The sequence below is a fragment of the Macaca mulatta genome, chromosome 9, assembly GCF_049350105.2.
Source record: "Macaca mulatta isolate MMU2019108-1 chromosome 9, T2T-MMU8v2.0, whole genome shotgun sequence".
In the NCBI taxonomy this organism is placed as follows: domain Eukaryota; kingdom Metazoa; phylum Chordata; class Mammalia; order Primates; family Cercopithecidae; genus Macaca; species Macaca mulatta.
The window spans coordinates 106187022-106209379 of NC_133414.1; the positions used below are offsets into that span (position 1 = coordinate 106187022).

General features: G+C 41.1%; 1 protein-coding gene across 9 annotated transcripts in view; it reads left to right on the plus strand.

Moving 5' to 3' along the window:
• Positions 1–22358, plus strand: part of PLCE1 (phospholipase C epsilon 1) — a 349678-nt gene that overhangs the window by 255261 nt on the left and 72059 nt on the right. For 7 of the 9 annotated variants that reach the window (XM_015147712.3, XM_028826665.2, XM_077946825.1 and 4 more), the window contains 5 exons: positions 585–790; positions 10572–11247; positions 17282–17464; positions 19158–19275; positions 20169–20325. In XM_015147712.3, the coding sequence (XP_015003198.3) occupies positions 585–790; positions 10572–11247; positions 17282–17464; positions 19158–19275; positions 20169–20325 (1340 nt within the window). The remainder of the gene's footprint in view (positions 1–584; positions 791–10571; positions 11248–17281; positions 17465–19157; positions 19276–20168; positions 20326–22358) is intronic. The other 2 variants (XM_077946826.1, XM_077946828.1) reach the window with 1 other exon arrangement.

A 22358-nucleotide genomic window follows, 5' to 3' on the forward strand; every position in this document is an offset into this window, starting at 1 on the left:
TTAAGAAGAGGGAACTCCGCATCTCTTATCCCAGACACAGCTCTCACCTCTGATGGGAGAAGCTTCCTGATCAACTGTACAAACAATAAGAGCTTAAAGAGCTCAAAAACTAGGAAGAAGCCGCTGTGTTATTATACAACACATGAGCAATAAAGCAAAACATCACCCCTTCTCAGTGTTTTGCTTGGGCCCAGTCATTTTATCTGGTTCCGTAGAATAGCATACTTTACTCATGGTTTTTCTCAATTCTCACTATAAGGATAAAATAACCATGCCCTTCCTCTGCAAATTGGCTAACCTTCTCCTTAGGGAGCCCTGAAATAATATTGTTTTTTGTGTTTTAAATTTGAAGTGGAGTGTCGATTCCTAGAGGGATTAAAGTTGTCTCAGTGGAAACAAGGGTGAATTTTGATATTTCATGTGGTGAAACGAAAAAATGTTTTTCCTGGAGGCTCTTGTTTTCTTTCCCATAAAATAGGCACAAATGCCATTATTTATTACGTTATGATTTCTTTTCCCTAGCCAAGTAGGTTATCCAGGCACATTAAGTTGCAATAGCAAATTCTCGATATATTTTTCTGTAGTTTGTAGCAGATTACAGTGGACAAGATAATTTCTTACAACGAGTGGGACAAAATGGCTTAAAGAATTCGGAGAAGGAGTCCACTGTCAACAGCATCTTTCAGGTCATCCGGAGCTGCAGTCGAAGTCTGGAGACAGACGAGGAGGACAGCCCCAGTGAAGGGAACAGCTCCAGGAAAAGTTCCTTGAAGGATAAAAGCCGATGGCAGTAAGTTTTACACGTTAAAAGTGAGGAATGCTCATGTCTTCTTTTTTCCTGTTGATGAGTTCTTTCCTACTTCAGCTTAGTTTCAGATGGACACCTCATCAAAACCTGCCACTTTTATCATTAAGCCACACTTCTTTATCTTCAAACTTTACCAATTCCAAATTCAAATATACTTCTCTCATTTTGCTGCTTTGTTCTAAAATTACTGCTCATAATTTAACTTCTTACCATCTATTACCCCTTTAAAAAAAAAAAAAAAAAAAAAAACAAGCAAACAAACCTAGAGCTATCCTGCCATTTCTAAGAATTCAACACATTAAATTTCAGGAGGAGAGCTGTGATCTTTTATTTCCTAGTTTTTGTAACAGTGGTTTTTTTAATTCTTGGGTGGGATACTGGGGTGGGTATTAAGATACTTTTAAATCAAATCTACTGACTTAGTTAGGTCTGGGTGATATCTAGAAATCAGTATTTGTACCTCTCCCAACCTCTGGGTGATTCTAAGTCGAGGGTTAATGATCTCACTTTGAGAAACGCTGCTCTGTAAGTTGAGGTAAAATTAACCCTACACACACAAGGCATCTGCAGGTTTTTTAATTGTTCAGTAATTCCAGTTGTTCAGAGATTGTTTCAAAGATTTTTCACTTAACAGGTTGCTAACATTAGTGGCAATCTATACATAGAGAGAAGACCTCTACAAATAAGCACATCTGCACAGAAAGCCTCTCAGAGCCATTTAAGTTCTTAATCTCTCTCTCTCTCTCTCTCTCTCAGCATCTATGTATATGTCTATTTCTTCCAATAAAAGATTCTGTAGATGCTTTTAAGAATAAATATGAATAATTGAGGATATTAAAGAAAAATAAGAATAGGAGAAAATAAAACATACAAAAATGTATGTTATATAGTCTATAGAGTGACTACATTTTGTTCTGAGATTCCTAGCAGTAACAGGAAAGAGGAAATCACAATTCTTTATAAGTTTCACAATATTTGTAAGAAAAATTAAACAGATGTTTGGGAGAAAAATGCCTTTTCCTCGTACTGTATCTGGCTGAAATTCCTTCCTTAAACCCTATCAGATAGAAATAGATAAAATAATGAATTTCATATGGCTTTTTTTTACAATAACCTTCATCTGGGGCTGTGTGTGTGTTTGTGCATGTGTGTATGTCATTTGACCTTTCTAAAATACCTTCAGGACTGCCACTTTTACTGAGTGTCAGACCCCTAGACTATCCTTTCCTTTCCCTTGGAGTTCCTTCAAGTGGTAACTTTCTTGCATCATTTTCACCTGTTATGAAATTGTTGTCTCTAATTTTCTCCACAGTCTCTTGTCTTCTTCCTAATCATTTTATCTTCTACATCCTAAGAACATTTCTCTTCCACTGCCCATTTTCCAAACCCTGCTGCAAGCACTCTTAGAAGGGGAGAAAAACACAAAAATGCAAATATTTCTTTTATAAAACCTGTGAAGTCATATTGAAATCCTCACTTTGAAACTTGTGTACTTAAGTGCCAGTGATAGCTTCCTTACCTCAAGTGACTGCTACTCTGAAAGGAACCTCAACACACAAGATAGGTGGTAGGACTGTTTAATGCAATTCACCAAAACCAGATCAGCAAGCACTACTTCTGTGGCCATTTGCCGGGACTTGGGAATCCATTCCTGATTGAGAGCCCCATGTTAAAATGTCCAGTGCAGGGTTATGTCTGCCAAAGACGTGCAGATTGAAAAGCCCATAGGAGCTGTGCTTTGTTGATCTGACTGAAACAGAGACTCTACAAACAGCAACCTCTAGCCCCTGTTCACTTGGCAACCACCAGCCCTGAGAAAACTACAGCAAAGAAAGAAGGGACAATCTCATGGTCCTTTGGTTTACCCCACCTACAGGGTGCTCTTATAATTCTTCACAAACCTCACAGCTACTTCTGCCAGAAAACCACTAGAAACACTCATAGAAACCTCAAAAACTGATTATAAAAAGTTCAAGATTTCTTTTTGCTGGGCCCAGTGGCTTAGGCCTGTAATCCCAACCCTTTGGGAGGCCAAGGCAGGTAGATCACTTGAGCCCAGGAATTCAAGAGCAGCCTGGGCAACATGGTGAAACCCTGTCTCTACAACAACAACAACAAAACAAACTTCAAGGTCTCGGCAGGGAGGGAATTGAGCTGAAAAAATCTTGAAATGTCAATGGGGTCTTCAAGTAGGCTTATCTGACTTCTTTACAGATGAAGAAGTTGTGCCTAGCGAGCTGAAGTCACTTGTCTGACTAATAAACAGTAGAGCTGGGTCATGAGCCTCACCATTTGTTCAGTCACAGGGGAGGATCCTTTGTCCTGCAATGTTTAAGGCATTTCTTTTGATTGTAGAGGGGCTAACCTCAGCCTTTTTTTATGTCTAACTCCTGAAGATTAGGAACATCTGAATTCTGAAAGCATTGCAATTACATTTCATATGAATTATAATGCTCATTAATAATTACTTTTTTGTTTATGAGCCTAAAGAATAAATAAGCTATGCATTTGTATGTTTAAAAACATACAAAGGCATGGAGACCTCAGAGTAGCATGCGGCACCATTGTTGGGAAATAGAAATGAGGAGTATGAAGGTGTGTAGAGAAGAGTATAGAGTCATATAGGAGCTGCAAGTTCTTATTGTCGTCATTTTCAATATTGTTGACCCTCTTTGGCATGCTGCACCTTAAGAAGGATTTGTACATTTGGAGAAATGAGATATAAGTAGATGATGACAGAAACCTACAATGGAGGCTGCTTGAGCTGATTAAGAACTCAAACCTTCCAGTCACATTGCCTGGGACTGAATTTTGACACCACCTCTTACTATTTCTGTCACCTAGGTAGGTAGCTGAATCTTACTAAGCCTCAGTTTTGTCATCTGTAAACCGGAAATGACAATACTACTTGATAGGGTTTTTGTGAGGATTATGTGAGAGATGCATATAAATTAAGCAAAATGCATGGCACACTCTAAGTGCCAATATAAATGGTGCCTATCATGATTAATGTGTGCATCACACCTTTAAAATGCCAAGCTGAAGTTCTGGTTTGGTTGTGCCTCCAGCCAAAATCTCATCTTGAATTGTAATCCCTATAATCCCCACGTGTCAAGGGAGAGACCAGGTGGAGGTAATTGAATCATGGGGCGGTTTCTCCCATGTGTTTTCAGGATAGTGAGTTCTCAGGAGATCTGATGGTTTTATAAGTGTGTGGTTGTTCCTCCTGCATTCATTCTCCTTCCTGCCACCTTGTGAAGAAGGTGCCTTGCTTTCCCTTCACCGTCCACCATGATTGTAAGTTTCCTGAGGCCTCCACAGCCATGCTGAACTGTGAGTTAATTAGACCTCTTTCCTTCATAAATTACCCAGTCTCGGGCAGTTCTTTATAACAGTGTGAAAATGGACTAATACAGGGGGCTCCAGCACTTAGGTGTGGACACCCTTGGTAGCAGTCAACATTTCAGAAGAACCCTCAGTCATCCTCCTCTCCCTTACTGCAAAGAGGTCTTTTCTGTGTCCTTCTATCACAATAGCCTCATTAGAGACGCGCCTGGACGATAATCCAACCCCACAGGGATAGGAAAAAAAGAAAGCTAAGCAGAATATCTGAGAAAGATAATAGTTACCAGGATTAACCACACACACACAAGTATGCATGTGGATGTCCCAAATCATAAAATGATAGGAAATCAGTTATTCTCCACGGGGAAAGATGCAGGCAGGCCTCAGTCTTACCAATGCCCAACTCACAACATCCTTTATCTGTACCAGCTGCCTCAGCCCAGCCCAGATTTTCATACAGTCTCACTCCCCGGCTTTGCTGGGGATACCTGGGATTCTGTATTTGTCTCTCTCTCTACTTCTCTGGCCAACACCTCAGACCCATCTTGCGTCTGTGATTTGTAACAAAGGCCATTTTCCCACTACCTGCACAACTTTCACCTTAGGCTTGTTTCTCACTTAAATCCCAACTTGAAACTTGGACTCTATTTTTACAGAGAATCTCCATTTGTATGGATGGCTTTGTTCTATAATACTAACTTAGTAAACTCAAGCCAGACAACAATATTAGCAATATTTAAGATGCTAATGTTTATTGAGAGCCTATGTTTAAGCAAACACTGCCCTAAATTCTTTCCATATATTAAATTATTTAATCTTCATGACAGTTCCATTTTACTCTCATAGGTAGCAGGGCCAGGATTTCAATTCAGGCAGGCTGGTTCCAAAACCCACAGACTACTTAGATATAATAAGAGAATGCTTATAGTCAAGGAAGGTGCTAGGTTAATTAAAAGCAAGAATTTTCCAGAAGAGAGCATTAAAAACACTAGATTTTATTAGAGAGAACAGCTGTAGCAGGATCCTTTGGAAAGGACATAGGTTTACTTCTATCTTAAAAAATTAAATTAGGCTTGTTTATCACGTGGTGATTCATGTTCAAGGGATTATGTTAAATTTGCAGGAAGCAAACGAACCCTTACAAAGAAAATATTTAACCAGGTTAACAAATACCTGTCAATCACCCAGTGTAAAATTTTCATCAGGGAAATTAGACAAGTGTTTATCTGTCTATGGTTTCTAACTGAAGGATACCATGGAAGCTTTTTAGGAGTAGGATAAAAACCTTTCTTCTATTTTTACTCCTTGGTCCTCTCCTTAAGTCATACAACCTGAGTTTGATAAGGTATTTTCTTTGCTGGTAAACCACATCTTTGATCTTCGGTTAACATTATATAGTTCCTCAATAAGTCTTAACATTCCACCTTATCCCTTCTTGTAAACTCACAGGAAATTATCTTCTAAGAGAATCAGACACAAAATTGCATAACATTCACTATATCATCTAAGAGACAAAAGCTACTAGTTTCCTGCTTGAAATGAACTTATTTCATTACGAACAATTGTCAATTTTATTTTGAGCATTAGTCCCTGGAAGATTGCTTTTTAATGGAATTATTACCATCTGGCATTAGTTCTTTTTTGCATTCTAAAATAAAAACTGACTCCAAGAAAGACAGCGTCTCCTCTCTCCCAGCTTACCTCATCTCTGAGCAGCAGAAACAGGCTCCAGAAAAGCCTTATAATTTTTCTTTCCAGACACTGTTTTTTTTATAATGCTTGTAGTAGTTCACTGGAACATGCTTGACTTAACTCAGAACTTAAATTACATGGAATATGGAAAACACCATTTATCTTGTTAGATTAAAATCAGAAGTTCTATGTCCAAATTTACATGTTGTATTTTAATGGGTACTAACACTCACCAATTGAATCCTTTTTGCTCTTAAAACAACAAGAAGTAGGACATGGAGAATGTGGAAATGGTCCCGGAAGAAAGCCCCTTGGCCGGGCGTGGTGGCTCACCCCTACAATCCCAGCACTTTGGGAGGCCGAGGCAGGTGGATCACAAGGTCAGGAGTTCAAGACCAGCCTGGCCAAGATGGTGAAACCCCGTCTCTACTAAAAATACAAAAATTAGCTGGGTGTGGTGGCGGGTACCTGTAATCCCAGCTACTGGGGAGGCTGAGGCAGGAGAATCACTTGAACCCGGGAGGCGGAGGTTGCAGTGAGCTGAGATTATGCCACTGCACTCCAGCCTGGGCAACAGAGCAAGACTCCTTCTCCAAAAAGAAAATAAAGAAAGCCCCTCTAGAGGAACGGCTGGGCCGAGATAGCCTAGAGAAGAGAAAGTGAGAAAGGAAAAGTGCAAGGAATTGGTCTTCCTATATTTAATGAGTATACTTTACCAAGACAGGTGCTGTGCTAAGTGCTTTCCAACTGTTATTCTATTTGATCTTCACCATTATTCTATGAGATGAGCATTGTCTTTTTGCCATCTAATAGTGAGGCTCAGAGAGGTTGAGTGTTTTAATGAGGTCACACAGCAAACAGGTGGTGATGTTTAATATTAAACCCAGGATGACTGCAGCAGGCATATATGAAGCCATTGTGTACAAGGACATAAGTATTGGTTTTCCAGTGTTACCGAGAGCAATTTCAGAGGGATGGAGCTAAATAAGACACAAATGATTTTTTTATTTCACTTTTTATGAAGTGAATGAAGTAATATTAATTCATAATATGAAGTAACATTAGGAAAAGAGTATAAAATATCATGTAACCCCAGATCTTGGTGGTGGTGGTTGTTGTTGTGGTTGTTGTTGTTGTTGTTTTGACAGAGTCTTGTTCTGTTGCCCAGGCTGGAATCCAGTGGCACAATGCCAGCTCACTGCTCACTACAAGCTCAGCCTCCTGGGTTCAAGCAATTCTTGTGCCTCAGCCTCCCAAGTAACTGGGAGTACAGGTGCCTGCCACCACGCCCAGCTAATTTTTGTATTTTTAGTAGAGATGGGGTTTCACCACGTTGGCCAGGCTGGTCTTGAACTCCTGGCCTCAAGAGGGTCACCTGTTTTGGCCTCCCAAAGTGCTGGGATTACAGGTGTGAGTCACTGCACCCGGACCAGATCTTGGTTTCTAATACCATTCTTCAAGAAAGGGAGGCAAGGTTTCTCCTACAGTGGTTGATTCTAGGACTGGGGCAGAAAATATACAAGATGAGCCTGGAGAATCTTGTTGTAGTAAGGAAGTGCTCAAAAGAAACACAGTGATGGGAGCTGTGAAAGGAATGCAAGAGCCAACAGTAAGAGCTCCCAATGGCCACAACAATAAAATAAATAAAGTGATATCACATTATCAATCACCCAAAGTTTTAATATTCATGAGGTCATACTGATATAAGTAAATGATATGTGTAAATGATAAATAAACTAACAAATGGGGGAGAAGAGATCCATCTTCTGTGCAAAAGAATTTCCAATAACTTAGGTAGATTCTTCACCTTCAAGGAAGTGCAACATAACTCCCCACGCCTTAAGAGTGAGCTGGGCATGGCGACTTTTTTCCGAAGAGTAGAGTATGGAAATGAGTTAATAATAGTAGTAGTAACTGTACAGTGGCACATGACACACAGGTCCTCAGCCAGGTGATCAGTGTCAGTATCACCAGGGAGAAGTCATGTTGGTAGTGGGTGCCCTCAACACGATGTGATAAGAATGACACTTTACCTCTATGGTCTTCCTTCCCCAAATCCATAACCTGCATCTACTTATGGGAAAAATATCAGCCAAGTCCTAATTGAGGGACCTTCCACAAAATACCTGAGCAGTACTCCTCCAAACTGTCAAGAGCACCTAAAACAAGGAGAGACTGTCATCGCCTAAGGAGACCTGACAAGTAAATGTAACGGGAGATCCTGGAAGAGAAAAGGGACACTAGGTAAAAACTAAGAAAATCTGAATAAAATGTGGACCTTAATTAGTAATAATGTGTTGGGATTTGTTCACGAATTATGACACATATCCCAGACTAATATAAGATATTAATAGGGACATTTTTGTGTGAGGCATATGTTCTTTGGAATTTTCTATAAGTCTAAAACTATCCTAAAATTAAAAGTTTATTGAAACAATGTATTTGAATAATTATCAAGTGACTGAGTATAACTAGCACCCAGGGTTAGAACATTGCCAGCACCCCTAAACTACTTATTTCCCTTCCCAATTATTACCAGCTTCCCCCTAGAGAAAACTATTATAAGTTTTACAATAACATCTTGTTTTTCTTTGTAGTTTTTCTACTAATATGCATTCCTAAATAGTATAGTAGTTTCACCTGGTTTTGTAATTGACATTTACATAAATGTATGTATTTATGTATCACAAATACATATCATATACATTCTTGTGTGTCTTGCTTACAATTTGTGTTATTCCATGTAGTTAGCTATTGCTTATTCATTTTCATTGCTGTACAGGATGACATTGCATGAATACACCAAAATCTAGGCATATATTTTATTGTTGTTGGACTTTTGGTTATTTCTTGTATGGGGCTCTGAAATGGATTTTGTCACCATCAGATTTGTGAGACACTAAAATTCAATATTTCTGGTAGACTTTTTTTTAAAAGAATATCCACGTGTGGGGCAAGGAGGTAGAACCTGCTGTTTGAAAGCAAGAATGATAATCTTGTTCAGGGACAACAATCTAAACTGAGGAGTGTCAACAAGCCCCATGATACTGTCGTTGCCTCATCAAGAGGCAGTAGGTGGCCCAAGTGTCTCCTGAGCATGAGAGCCTTCCTTCCTGGAGACACATGGACCAGCCTATGCACCAGCTCCTTCACAATTCTACTCACTACTTTGCTAGTGATGTCTGTGGACCAAACAGCAGAAACCTTGATCTTACTAACAACTTCCTATGCTTTGAAAAGAATGAGACTCTTGGGCAGGTTCCTGCCAAGGTGGCCAGGTAAAAAAGAAGCAATCCCTTGCCTTCACTGCTCCTTGGTTCTCTTGGCTCAAATAATCCAGGTTCCTGACTCAGTGGAAGGAACGTGCTAAATTTTCTATGCAGACTAGCCTTTTCTGTGTACACCTACGCACACGCACACACACAGTAGAAATCTAACGTTGAGTCCAAGAGAACTGTTTTTACTTATCTGGCCACCGTGATCATATTTCCCAAGGAGTGTCCTTTTTAAATTTCATTTATTTTTATTTTTTGAGACAGGGTCTTGCTCTATTGCCCAGGCTGGAGTGCAACAGTGCCATCACAGCTCACTACAGACTCCACCTCCCAGGCTCCAGCAATCCTCCCACCTCAGCCTCTTGAATAGCTGGGACTACAGGCATGCCACCATACTCAGCCAATGTTTGTATTTTTTGTAGAGCTATGATCTTACCACGTTACCCAGCCTGGTCTCAAACTTCTGGGCTCAAGCAATCTGCCTACTTTCTTTCAAAGGAGTATCTTTGAACTAATTGTATTTTATTTTTAACAGAGGTGCTTCTCGGCCAGCCGGTTAAGTCTTGTTTTTACCTATTTTAGCCCCAGTATATTCAGATCATGACTTTTGTTTATGATTTAATTGAAGGCAAACAAGCCTAACAATGAAAATCCCAGGCTATGAAGTTAGACCAAAACCTTACCTTGGCTTGGTCTCTTCTGAGGTGGGTTACCTTCAGCAAATTACTTTCCCTTTCTGAACCTCAGTTTCCTCACAGGTAGAAAAAGAATAATAAAACTTACCTTGCAAGTAGATTGGATTTAGTACAAAAAATGTATATAAAGTATTTAACACAGTTCCTGACACAAGAGGGAAAACTAATACATAATAAAGATTATTGTTGAGAATAAAAATACAGTAACTCGTCTAGTAGTTGTTTTCTTATGCTTATGGTCAGATACCTTGCTAACGATAAGAATACAGTTATAAAGAATATTAGAATACAGTTATAAAAAGTTACTCGAAATTTTTTTTTTTTCTCTGTCACCCAGGCTGGGGTGCAGTGGCACGATCACAGCTCACTGCAAGCTCCACCTCCCAGGTTCAAGCAACTCTCCTGCCTCAGCCTCTCAAGTAGCTGGGACTACAGGCATATGCCACCATGCCTGACTGATTTTTGTATTTTTAGTAGAGATAGGGTTTCACCATGTTGGCCAGGCTGGTCTTGAACTACTGGCCTCAAGTGGTCCACCCTCCTTGGCCTCCCAAAGTGCTGGGATTACAGGAATGAGCCACCACACCCAGCCTCGGTTATTAAAAGTTACTATGTGCTATTTAGTATTTTGTATTTCCTATGCTAATTTGAATTCATAGTGGGATGAAAAACGAAGTCTAGTGTCAGTGAAAATGGCTTTGGGTTGTTCTCACTTTTGATTATAGGACAAACCAAATTGCTGTTTCTTACCTTCAGGTTTATAATTGGAGATTTGTTGGATTCAGACAATGATATCTTTGAGCAATCCAAAGAATACGACTCTCATGGTTCAGAGGACTCACAGAAGGCCTTCGACCATGGAACGGAGCTCATCCCATGGTATGTGCTGTCCATCCAAGCCGATGTGCACCAGTTCCTGCTGCAGGGTGCCACGGTCATCCACTACGACCAGGACACACACCTCTCTGCCCGCTGCTTCCTCCAGCTTCAGCCTGACAATAGCACCTTGACCTGGGTAAAGCCCACAACTGCCTCCCCAGCCAGCACTAAAGCAAAACTTGGTGTACTTAATAACACAGCTGAGCCTGGAAAATTCCCACTACTGGGCAATGCTGGATTAAGTGGCCTGACGGAAGGGGTCTTGGATCTTTTTGCAGTGAAGGCTGTATACATGGGCCACCCTGGCATTGATATACACACTGTGTGTGTTCAGAACAAACTGGGTAGCATGTTCCTGTCAGAGACTGGTGTGACACTGCTCTATGGGCTTCAGACCACGGACAATAGATTATTGCACTTCGTGGCACCAAAGCACACAGCTAAAATGCTCTTCAGCGGATTGTTGGAACTCACTAGAGCTGTGAGAAAGATGAGGAAATTCCCTGACCAAAGACAGCAGTGGCTGCGGAAACAGTACGTCAGCCTCTATCAGGTAAGGGGCACAGCCATCCCTCTTTCCTCACTAGCGTAATACTCAAGAGCACACACTTGGTGACCAGACCACCAATTTCATGCTCCCAGCTCTGACAGTTACTACCTGTGGTGACCTTGGGCAGTTTTTACTTAACCTCTTGGTACCCCGATCCCCTTTTCTATAAAATGAAAATAATAACACCTGCTCACAGGGTGGCTGTGAGAATTAATTGAGGCAATGACTCACGCCTGTAATCCCAGCACTTTGGGAGGCCGAGATGGGCAGATCACCCAAGGTCAGGAGTTCAAGACCGGCCTGGCCAATGTGGTGAAAACCCGTCTCTACTAAAAATACAAAATTTGCCGGGCATGGTGGCATACACCTGTAATCCCAGCTACTCAGTAGGCTGAGGCAGGAGAATCGCTGGAACCCAGGAGGCAGAGGTTGCGGTGAGCCAAGATCGCACCACTGCACTCCAGCCTGGGTGATAGAGCGAGACTCTCTCAGAGAAAAAAAAAAGTTAATATGTGTAAAGCCACAGTATAATTCGTATGTATGAAGAATAGTGTCTGCACTCATAGGTGGTCCTATTTGTATTTTGTATGAAATACATTTTACTTAGATTTTATAGTAAGTGAAAATGCTTATGTTAGCTGGTTTCTTTGCAGATGGGAGAACTACAATGACCCTGGCCACTGTTTTTATTTTATATTATATTTGTATATATTGTATTATATTACATAAAAATAGTCCCAGGGTCATTGTAGTTCTCCCATCTGCAAAGAAACCAGTTAATATAAGCATTTTCACTTACTCAAGGTTCAATGGAAAGCATTGTTATCTGAATACTTTTATTATTAGTTAGTGACTAGCTGATACATTGAAAACTGTCCCTATCAAAATTAAAATCCTGGTTCATTTCCTAACATGCTATGTGACTTTTGGAGAGTTCTTTAACTTACTGCGTACTGCTGCCTAATTGTAGAGGTGAGGGGTTAATTTCTTTAAGGTTGAAAGAAATTTTCCCAAATGTGGGATAATTCTTATGTGGAGTTCTTCTTTACTAGGTTTGTAGGGGCAGCAGCCCTTAGTGGGCAGTTTGTCACAGTCAGCTGCTTACATTGAGTGAGTTAGTCTTTCATTAACCCTATGTTATCAGGTACTCTAGCACTATAGTTTAGGGTGGCAACAGGGCTGGGCTGAATGAGATAGAAGAGACACAGGCATAACCAGAGTAGCATCCTTTGGAGAAAAGAGGGTACAGATTGTTTGGAAATTGAGTCTTAAACTCCACAAGCAGGTGACACTTGAAGTGTCATTCTCAAATGAGTTGTATCAAAGTATTCAGTTTTTCTTTGCTATGCTTTTCTATCTTCACGGCAAAAAGAAATATCTTTTGTATTGTCACAGAACAAATAGAACTACCACTTGAACTACTCAAATGGCTGATTTCATGTACTTGTCACAGTTCGAATACATTTCTGACAATTAAAAACATTTGTTGCCCCAGGAAATTAGACAAGGCACATGTAATGACCCTTCTTTCTTCTTTCCCTACACCCATGCCGTGATTATGAGTAGAGACCATATCCTGAGTGACTAACTTGATTAATTAATAAGCAGATACTCCTATGTACACAATTATCCTAATGTTACACAGCACAAAGCCAGTTTTAGTTAACTCATCTAAAATGGAAAACAAAATACCTGACTGGCCGGGTACGGTGGCTCAAGCCTGTAATCCCAGCACTTTGGGAGGCCGAGACGGGTGGATCACGAGGTCAGGAGATCGAGACCATCCTGGCTAACACGGTGAAACCCCGTCTCTACTAAGAAATACAAAAAACTAGCCGGGCGAGGTGGCGGGCGCCTGTAGTCCCAGCTACTTGGGAGGCTGAGGCCGGAGAATGGCGTGAACCCGGGAGGCGGAGCTTGCAGTGAGCTGAGATCCGGCCACTGCACTCCAGCCTGGGCTACAGAGTGAGACTCCGTCTCAAAAAAAAAAAAAAAAAAAAAAAAAAAAAAAAAAAAATACCTGACCGTGTGTAGTGGCTCACGCCTGTAATCACAGCACTTTGGGAGGCTGAGGAGGTAGATCATCTGAGGTCAGGAGTTCGAGACCAGCCTGGCCAACATGGCAAAATCCCACCTCTACTAAAAATATAAAAAATTAGTCATGCACCTGTAATCCCAGCTACTAATGAGGCTGAGGCAGGAGAATCACTTGAGCCCGGGAGGTGGAGGTTGCAGTGAGCCAAGATAATGCCACTGCACTCCAGCCTGGGTGACAGAGCAAGACTCTGTCTCAAAAAGAAAAAAAAAAAAATACCTGCTTCCTGTGTAGTCCACAGGGAGCTTTCAGTGCACTCAGCTGGGAAAGAAAGAAAAAAGTCTTCAGGAGCTACTGTGAATATCAATTTTTAATTACAATTATTCCTTGGCCTTCTAGAATCAGGAAAATTCATCAAACATGGACATAGACCAGTGTTTAAGCTTAATTACAATTCCTGTCACAGTCTGTGTAGTTTAGTTGTTCCATTTGTCTCCTTCTCAAGCTTGTAGCATAGGTCACTGAATTAATACAGAAGAGGTACTTGGTTTCTCATTTACCCTAGCACTCTTCAGCTTTTACTGAAGGAGGCACCAGCTGAGACCACGAACAGTAGATTAAGAGGTAAAAGCTGCTGCTGGAACAGAGACAGAAGTGACCTACAGAAGACTCAGTCCTACCCAGCTGCAAACACAGCTCCACCCTCCCCTACCACCCCTGCACAGAACCAAGATGTTGCAGCGTAGAGGCAAAGCAGCTCATACTCCTCAACCACTTCTGAAATATAGGTGATGTTATTCCTTGACACTGCTCTCTCTACATGAGCCATTTACGAAGTTGGGCAACATGCCTTAGAAACAGATACTCAAGATTTCTTTCAAAAGAAAAAAGTGGGAAAGACCAATGGACTGATCATTTTCTCATCATATAAACCAGTTCCCAAATTGACTCGGGGATCACCAAGAAGATGCTAACTTAGTACTTAGAGAACAAAAGATCAAATCTTTTGTTAATGTTTAATATCTGTATTGGTGATTTATAATACCTCTTAGAAAATTAAATTCTCTCAGATGCCCTAAAGTTAAAAAAAAAAAACTATTTAAATTTATCTATAAGCTAAAGAAATTTGTGAAACACTGGGTTTTTCCAAACTTCTGTTAACAGCTCTATAAGGGGATTTTTAAATCTCTAGCTTGGGAAGTGCTTATATAGAAAATAATCTTTCTGACATTAGAATTTCCTTATGTGGTAAATGTAAGTGGAGTTACTTTCAAATACTACAAGTATTTGAGTACTACTGATGGAAGTAGTAACAAGAGATAACACAAAAGACAAGAAGAAGTAATAACATTTGTAGAGAAGCCTAGGAAAAATACAGGAAAATCCAAGAAAGTAAACTGTGCAGAGACGTTGATGTGATGTGGGGTGTAGAGGAAAGACCAATATCTTGAGCTTTGGCCCAAGGTTGTCATGGACAGAACTGATGGCCCATAATCCTGGGTATTTGGAAGGAGCTGTGGAAGGCTAAGAAAGTTAAATATGGGATTACCAGGTAAATATCTTTGGTTATAAGCAAAAAACAGATTCTGGCTATCTTTATGGGGGGAAAAAGAGATTTATTTAAAGGATACAGGTTGGTTTAATGGTCTTCAAAATGTCACACACAAAGATATGCCAAGAGGTAACAGTGCATGGATATATTTTAAAGAATCTATTTTCTAATCTTCAACTTTCACATAAACTGTTTTCTCCACTGCACTCCAGCCTGGGCAAGAGTGCAAGATTCCGTCTCAAAAAAAGAAAAAACAAAAAGAAAAAAGAAACAAACAAAAACAAAAAACCGTTTTCTAAAATTGAACATGTGCCTTCACTTATGGTAGTCCATCTCCCACATTAAAAAAAGAAGGTAGGCCGGGTGCGGTGGCTCAGAGCTGTAATCCCAGAACTTTGGGAGGCTGAAGCGGGTGGATCACTTGAGGCCAGGGGTTCGAGACCAGCCTGACCAACATGGTGAAACCCCATCTCTACTAATGCAAAAATTAGCTGGGTGTGGTGGTATATACCTGTAATCCTAGATACTTGGGAGCTGAGGCAGGAGAGGCCAGGAGGCAGAGGTTGCAGTGAGCCAAGATCACGCCACTGCACTCTAGCCTGGGCAACAGAGGGAGACTCCACCTCCAAGAAAAAAAAAAAGAAGAAAGTATATCCTTCATCTATCCCAAACAAGTTTATTATTTTGTGTAAAACAAAAGATTAAAACTACATTTTACTTCTCAGAAAGCTTCCTTTAAAAACTAAACAGAGGCATCCTTCCTTTTCCTGACCTAAACATATTTCTGTTAGTGGTAAAGTTTGACCCATATTGGGATGTTCTGAAATTAGAAAAATCAAAGCAGTAGAGGTTAATGGTGCCAATTATTTTACATGTAAACTATAATGGGCCTATTAAGCTTTTAAAGATGTGTTGGTTAAAATCCATAAATAAAAGTGTTACTCTTCTTTCAGATTCAGAGTATGTTATTCAAAATGGTAGTTAAAACCTATCCATTAGGTTTCATTCATGAAATGTTTATTCCAACTTGGAGTCACTCCCAGTGACTTGTTAGCAGGGACTCTCTTCAGCAGGCCTCCAGCAGGTGGACTGATCTCCAACCATTTTCATTCTCTCCATCACTGCATTCAAGAACCCTGCTCCAGGAAGGGGATTCTGATTGGCTTATTGGGATGATGTGCCAATCATTGGTCAAAGGAGGATATTTCAGCTTGATTGGCACACCTATCGAGACTATATCCAGTGGAGAAGAGACAAAGTAAAATTGGGGTATGGTTAGAAAAGGGAGAAACAGATCATGGACAGGCATAAGTCACAATGTTCCTCTATAAGAGGTAACCAAAAGGTTTCTTTGTCAAGTACCCAAGTTATTCAGCATCCTGGGATCCATAACAGGATGCAGGAAGTGGGAATGCACAAGTCATAAAATCAGTTATTAAACATTAGGCTGAAGGAGCAAGCACACACACACACACACACACACACACACACACACAGACACACACACACAAAGCTTCTTTGTTCTTTGCATATGATCTGCAACAAAGCAAAATCTATAAGCACTTTTTTGGAACTGCAAAGGAGAGCCAGCCTTAAATGTTTTTGAAGAGTAAAGACAGTACATTGAAATTAATTTTTAAAGAGCCCTCTTATACAATGCATGAAATATCAATATCATCTTTAGCTCATAGGCAACTTTTTGTGGTTTTATTAACTGACTTATGGGGAGAATCATTGACAATTGTTTAATTAATAGATCCCTGTTGTTACTTACAGGATGTTACACAGAGTTGCCTTAGTAGCTACTGTGAACCATTGCCTGCCCTTTGTGTTGCTGCTGCTCACAGCATCCTAATATGTATGGTGTTCTGAGTCCCATGGGCGCCGTATCTTTGGATTTCAGCCACTCAAAGGGATGGCAGCCCAGCTATTTTAGGAGCTCCCTGGGGCCCTTCAAAGGGAATTTCATGCATGTCACACACCCTGTATTTCAAGTCAGACAGTCCCAAGCATCAAACTGGGTGAAAACCTACCTGGCAATAATGGACAAATACAACTTGATTTTACTTAGATTGATACCCTGCCCCACTCCCTTCCAAGATCTCCAAGGACCTAATTTGCAAAGTAAGTCTAAATGAATTTTCCTACAGTGGTAGTTCTGCAATTTAACCTCTATAAATGGGATGGGAAGTTTTTGTTCCCCAGTTGATATATTAAAGCATGTCACTGGAACTCAGCAGGGATGTGACCAAGACAACAGGGGACATGATGAAATTCCTGACAGAGAATCTTGTGAGTTAGAAAACAGGGCCACTTGGGTGGCCAGATCATTATTCTTCTGTGGCCATCTGTGCTCTTCCACCTCTTGGAATTTTCTGGGAGACATTAATGTGTTTACTTCCCCATTGCTTGGTGCTTCCTATTGTATTCACCATGTGGTTCTTTCACAGGAGGATGGACGGTATGAAGGCCCAACTTTGGCTCATGCTGTGGAGTTGTTTGGTGGCAGACGATGGAGTGCTCGAAACCCCAGCCCCGGCACATCTGCAAAGAATGCTGAGAAGCCCAGTATGCAGAGAAACAACACCCTGGGCATAAGCACTACCAAGAAAAAGAAGAAAATCCTCATGAGGGTAGAGTGTTGTTCGTTTATTAAGCATCAAACCCATCTTCCAGGACCATTGTATGGTGAACATCGCCATAAACCACTTTAGGTTGTTTGGGTTGAGGACAAAGTTGGGTATAAAACAAAAGATACCAGGGATTAACACACACCTCCTTGGTGCCATGCTAGTGCCAGGAACAGCAGGGAAAAGACAAGGTCCACAAAAGAACATAGACATGTAAACAAATACAGTGCAAGCTAAAAAGAGACATTGTCGAGTCATCCAGAGTGCTATGGGGACAGAGAGAAGGAAAATAGAGAGCTGAGGGGCAGGCACAGAGGGCTCCACAGAGCAACTGACATGCAGGTCTTGAAGAACGTGTAGGATTTTACCAAGCAAACAGCATAGGAGAAAGTATCCCCAGCAGAGGAGACAGCATAGAGGCATAAAAGACAGCTTGTTCAAGGAAGCACATGCTGTTCTGGATGGCCAGAGCATGAGCACTCTGCGTGCAAGGAAGGGCTAGAAGAGAACAGAGATCACAGAGGCCCCAAATACTGTGTGTAGAACACAATGTAAAGTATATTAGCACTATATATTATGAACTATATAATATGAAATATCACTATGAAGTGATAATATAGTTGCTTCATGGCTATTCGTTAGTCTGTTTGTGTTGCTATAAAGAAATACCTGAGGCTGGGTAATTTATAAAGGAAAGAAGTTTAATTGACTCACAGTTCTGCAGGTGTACAGGAGGCATGGTGCAGCATCTGCTTCCGGTGAGAGCCTCAGGAAGCTTACAGTCATGGCAGAAGGTGAAGCGGGAGCCAGCGCATGACATGGCAAGAGCGGGAGCAAGAGAGAAGGGGAGAGGTGCCACACACTTTTTTTTTTTTTCTCTTAGAAGCAGGGTCTTGCTCTGTCACCCAGGCTGGAGTGCAGTGGTGTGATCATGGCTCACTGCAGCTTTGAACTCCTGGGCTCATGCTGTTCTCCTGCCTCAGCCTCCTAAGTATCTGGAACCACAGGTGTGCACCACCATGCCTGGCTAATTTTTTTATTTTTTATAGAGACGGGGTCTCACTATGATGCCCAGGCTGGTCTCGAACTCCAGGCCTTAAGTAATCCTACTGTCTCAGCCTCCCAAAGTGTTGGTATTACAGGCATGAGCCACCAAACCCAGCCTACACACTTTTAAATAACCAGACCTTGTGCGAAGTCAAACCTAGAACTCACTCGTCACCAAGGGAATGGTCCTCAGCCATTTATGAGGAATCCACCCCTATGATCCAAACACTTCCACTAGGCCCCACTTCTAACATTGGGAATTACATTTCAACATGAGATTTGAAGGGGACAAACATCCAAACCATATCATCTATCTAGAAAAAGTGCCACTCTCTTTGCTTGTGGGAGGCTTTGATGCTCATGTCAAACTTTACTGCTTCACAGTTTTTTCTGTACACAGAGGTTCCAGAGGTTGTGTGCCGCCTCTTGTCTGCCTCCCTCCCCTGAGGAGTACTGCTGTGTAGTAAAGAACAAATGAAATAATATGACATGAGAATACTCGGTCAGCCTTAACGTAGGTCTTTACCGGTTTTACCAGGGGGAGGCAGTATTGAAGGTGGGTAGGTCAGAAAATAGAGACCTATGTGAACTAAAGCAGTGATGGGAGAGAAATACAGACGTGGAACCATTGTGAGCTTTGTGTTCCCAGGGTGAGAGTGGAGAGGCAACTGACGACGAGATGGCAACCCGAAAGGCCAAGATGCACAAAGAGTGTCGAAGCCGGAGTGGTTCTGATCCTCAAGACATTAATGAACAAGAAGAATCAGGTAAAGCGGCATGTTTACATCTGAGATTTTTGTTTTTTAATTTTTATGGGGAAAAAAGTATACATTTGGTTTTAAATTGTGATTTAAGTATTGCAAGCATTTCTAACAAAACTCTTTGTCCTAACCAGACAATGAAACCTAAGAGGTGCTTCTGCAAGCATAGTATACTTGGAATAAAATCCCCGTTAATTAACTTGCCATTACTGACAGGGAATAGTAGATATACATGGTATAATTTGATGGATTAGACCAGTGATTCTCAACCTTGCCTGCATATTAGAGCTTTTAAGAAAATCTGGGGCCGGGTGCGGTGGCTCACGCCTGTAATCCCAGCACTTTGGGAGGCCGAAGCGGGTGGATCACCTGAGGTCAGGAGTTCGAGACCAGCCTGGCCAACATGGTGAAACTCCGTCTCTACTAAAAATACACAAAATTAGCTAGGCATGGTGGTGGGCGCCTGTAATCCCAGCTACTTGGGACACTGAGGCAGGAGAATTGCTTGGACCTGGGAGGTAGAGGTTGCAGTGAGCCGAGATCACGCCACTGCACTCCAGTCTGGGTGGCAGAGCGAGACTCCATCACAAAAAAAAAAAGAAAAAGAAAAAGAAAATCTGGTTCCTCTCTCCACATCCAAGAATAACTGATTCAGATATTCTCTGGCTGGAAGCTGGACATCTATTTATTTTTGAAGCTTCCCAGATGGTTCTAACATGTAACCCATTAAGACCCCACCAGATTAGCCCATTCATAAAAATATTTTGGTGCTGCTTGTATAGCAACCAGCTGCATAGGTTGATTTGCTCAGATATCCGGAAGCCTCTCTGGTTTGCATTTGGTTCTGAGGGAAACTATAATCTGAGTCATTGTCTCTTTTCTGTCTTTCATCCTCACAGAGGTGAATACCATCGCTAGCCCGCCAAACCCCCTCCCTTCCAGAAGAGCCCACTCTTTGACCACAGCTGGGTCCCCCAACTTGGCTGCCGGGACGTCATCTCCCATCAGGCCAGTGTCCTCCCCTGTGCTGCCTTCTTCAAACAAGAGCCCGTCCAGGTGGGGCCTTAACATGATAAAACAGAAGGACCCTTCACATTATCCCAGTGGTGTGGAAGGGCATATCTTTACAGTTGTCTATGGAAAGACTGTTTCACATTTTGACGTATAGTTGAACTGAAAACTGAAAAATCCCAAAATGTTAAATGATCCTAGTTTTCCCAGTTTTGTACTCCTACCTTCTCATATTACTTCAAAGGTAACAAAACCCAAGCCATGATTCTCCAAATCTGTACTATCCGGTACACTAGCCACTAACTAGATGTGGGTATTTAAATTCAAATGTAAATTAATTAAAATTAAAGAAAATTTAAAATTCACTTCCTCAGTCACAGTAGTGATATTTCAAGTGCTCCATGGCCACAAGTAGCTGATGGTTACTATCCCAAAGAGTGTAGATAGAGAACATTTCTTTTTATCATTGCAGAAAGTTCTGTTGGATAGCACTGCTCTAAATGAAGAAGAGAGAATAGATTGTTTTAATGTAAGCTATTCGGCCCCTTTGCTAATCGATGAAATATATTTAATACTTTTCTCATATGTAAGTTACACATGTCTAGAGGAATGAATTCAAATATCACAGCCAGTTGGATATGTTTAAGTATAATTCTAAAGCTGTTATAATCAATTATAAGTTCCATGCAAATTACCTATTTGAAACAATATCTACCCTCTCAGAAGAAGAAATGATACTAAAATGGCAGACTTCCAAAGGGAACCAGAATGCTGCTCCATCTCCCTGTATCCCACATTAAAGTTTAAGAAATGTGGAGGTTCCAGACAGAACCAAGCTAAAACAGGAACTCTTCACTTTATTACACACATACACACACTCTCTCTCCCTCTCTCTCTCTCTCTCTTTCTCTCTTTCTCTCTCTCTCCCTCTCCCTCTCTCCACCCCCCCTCCCTCCCTCCCTCTCTCTCTTTCTCCTTTTCTCTCTCTTTCTCTTGGAAGCTTGTTATTGATAAGAATCCTGGCTGGGCACGGTGGCTCTCACGTGTAATCCTAGCAATTTGGGAGGTCAGGGGAGGAGGATCACTTGAGCCCCCCAGGAATTTGAGACCAGCCTGAGCAACAGAGATCCCATCTCTACAAAAAATAAAACAATTAGCAGGATGTGGTGGTCCTCATCTGTGGTCCCAGCTACTCAGGAGGCCGAGGTGGTAGTTTCACTTGAGCCTGGGAAGTTCTGGCTGCAGTGAGCCGTGATCATGCCATTGCACTCTAGCCTAGATAACAGAGTGAGAGCTTGTCTCAAAAAAAAAAAAAGAAGAAAAAGAAAGAAAGGAAAAAGAAAAAAAGAAAAAAGAATCCTACAGTAAATTATCTTTTAAATAAAAATTCTTTCACAATGTGAGCTATGAACTTATAATTTATGCTTTACACATTCACATTCTACAATGGGTGAGCATGTGTCAAGGTTATATGGGAATTTTTTGTACCACTCTTGCAACTTTTATGTACATTTAGATTCATAGCAAAACTAAAAGTTAAAAAAATCAGAATCCTGTTTATTATACTTTTAGCCTGTGTAGTATCCTGGGTAAATATCTAGGAACCTGGATTAAATGGCATTTCCCGTTTATTTCAGTCATTCATGAGCAGGAAAAGAAAGGACAGAGTAAGGGAGGAAAATCTTTTAAAAAGAGAAATTGACATGCCAGATGCAAGATCAGAAGGCCAACCCCAGGAGGACAGGGATCAGCAGCACCCACTCAAGTGTTTTAAAACAGAAAGAAACCACAAGGCAGGAGAGGAAAAATCAGCTGAATGCTGTTAAGGGGGAAAGCTAGACTGAATCCTAAGTCTGGTAGTGGAAAGAGTGGACAAACAGTTTCCTAGAATCAAAGGGAGATGGGTTCCTACAGACACTAGCTGGACCTGCAACCAGAAAGAAGCAAGACAGGACATTTACTTCTTTAGCTACAAATAATGAAGTCACCATTTTCCTCTTCCTGCACCTCTACCCTATGTTTCCTGCACTACACTGGGGATCAACAACCTACAACCTATGCCTACGAAATTCTATAAA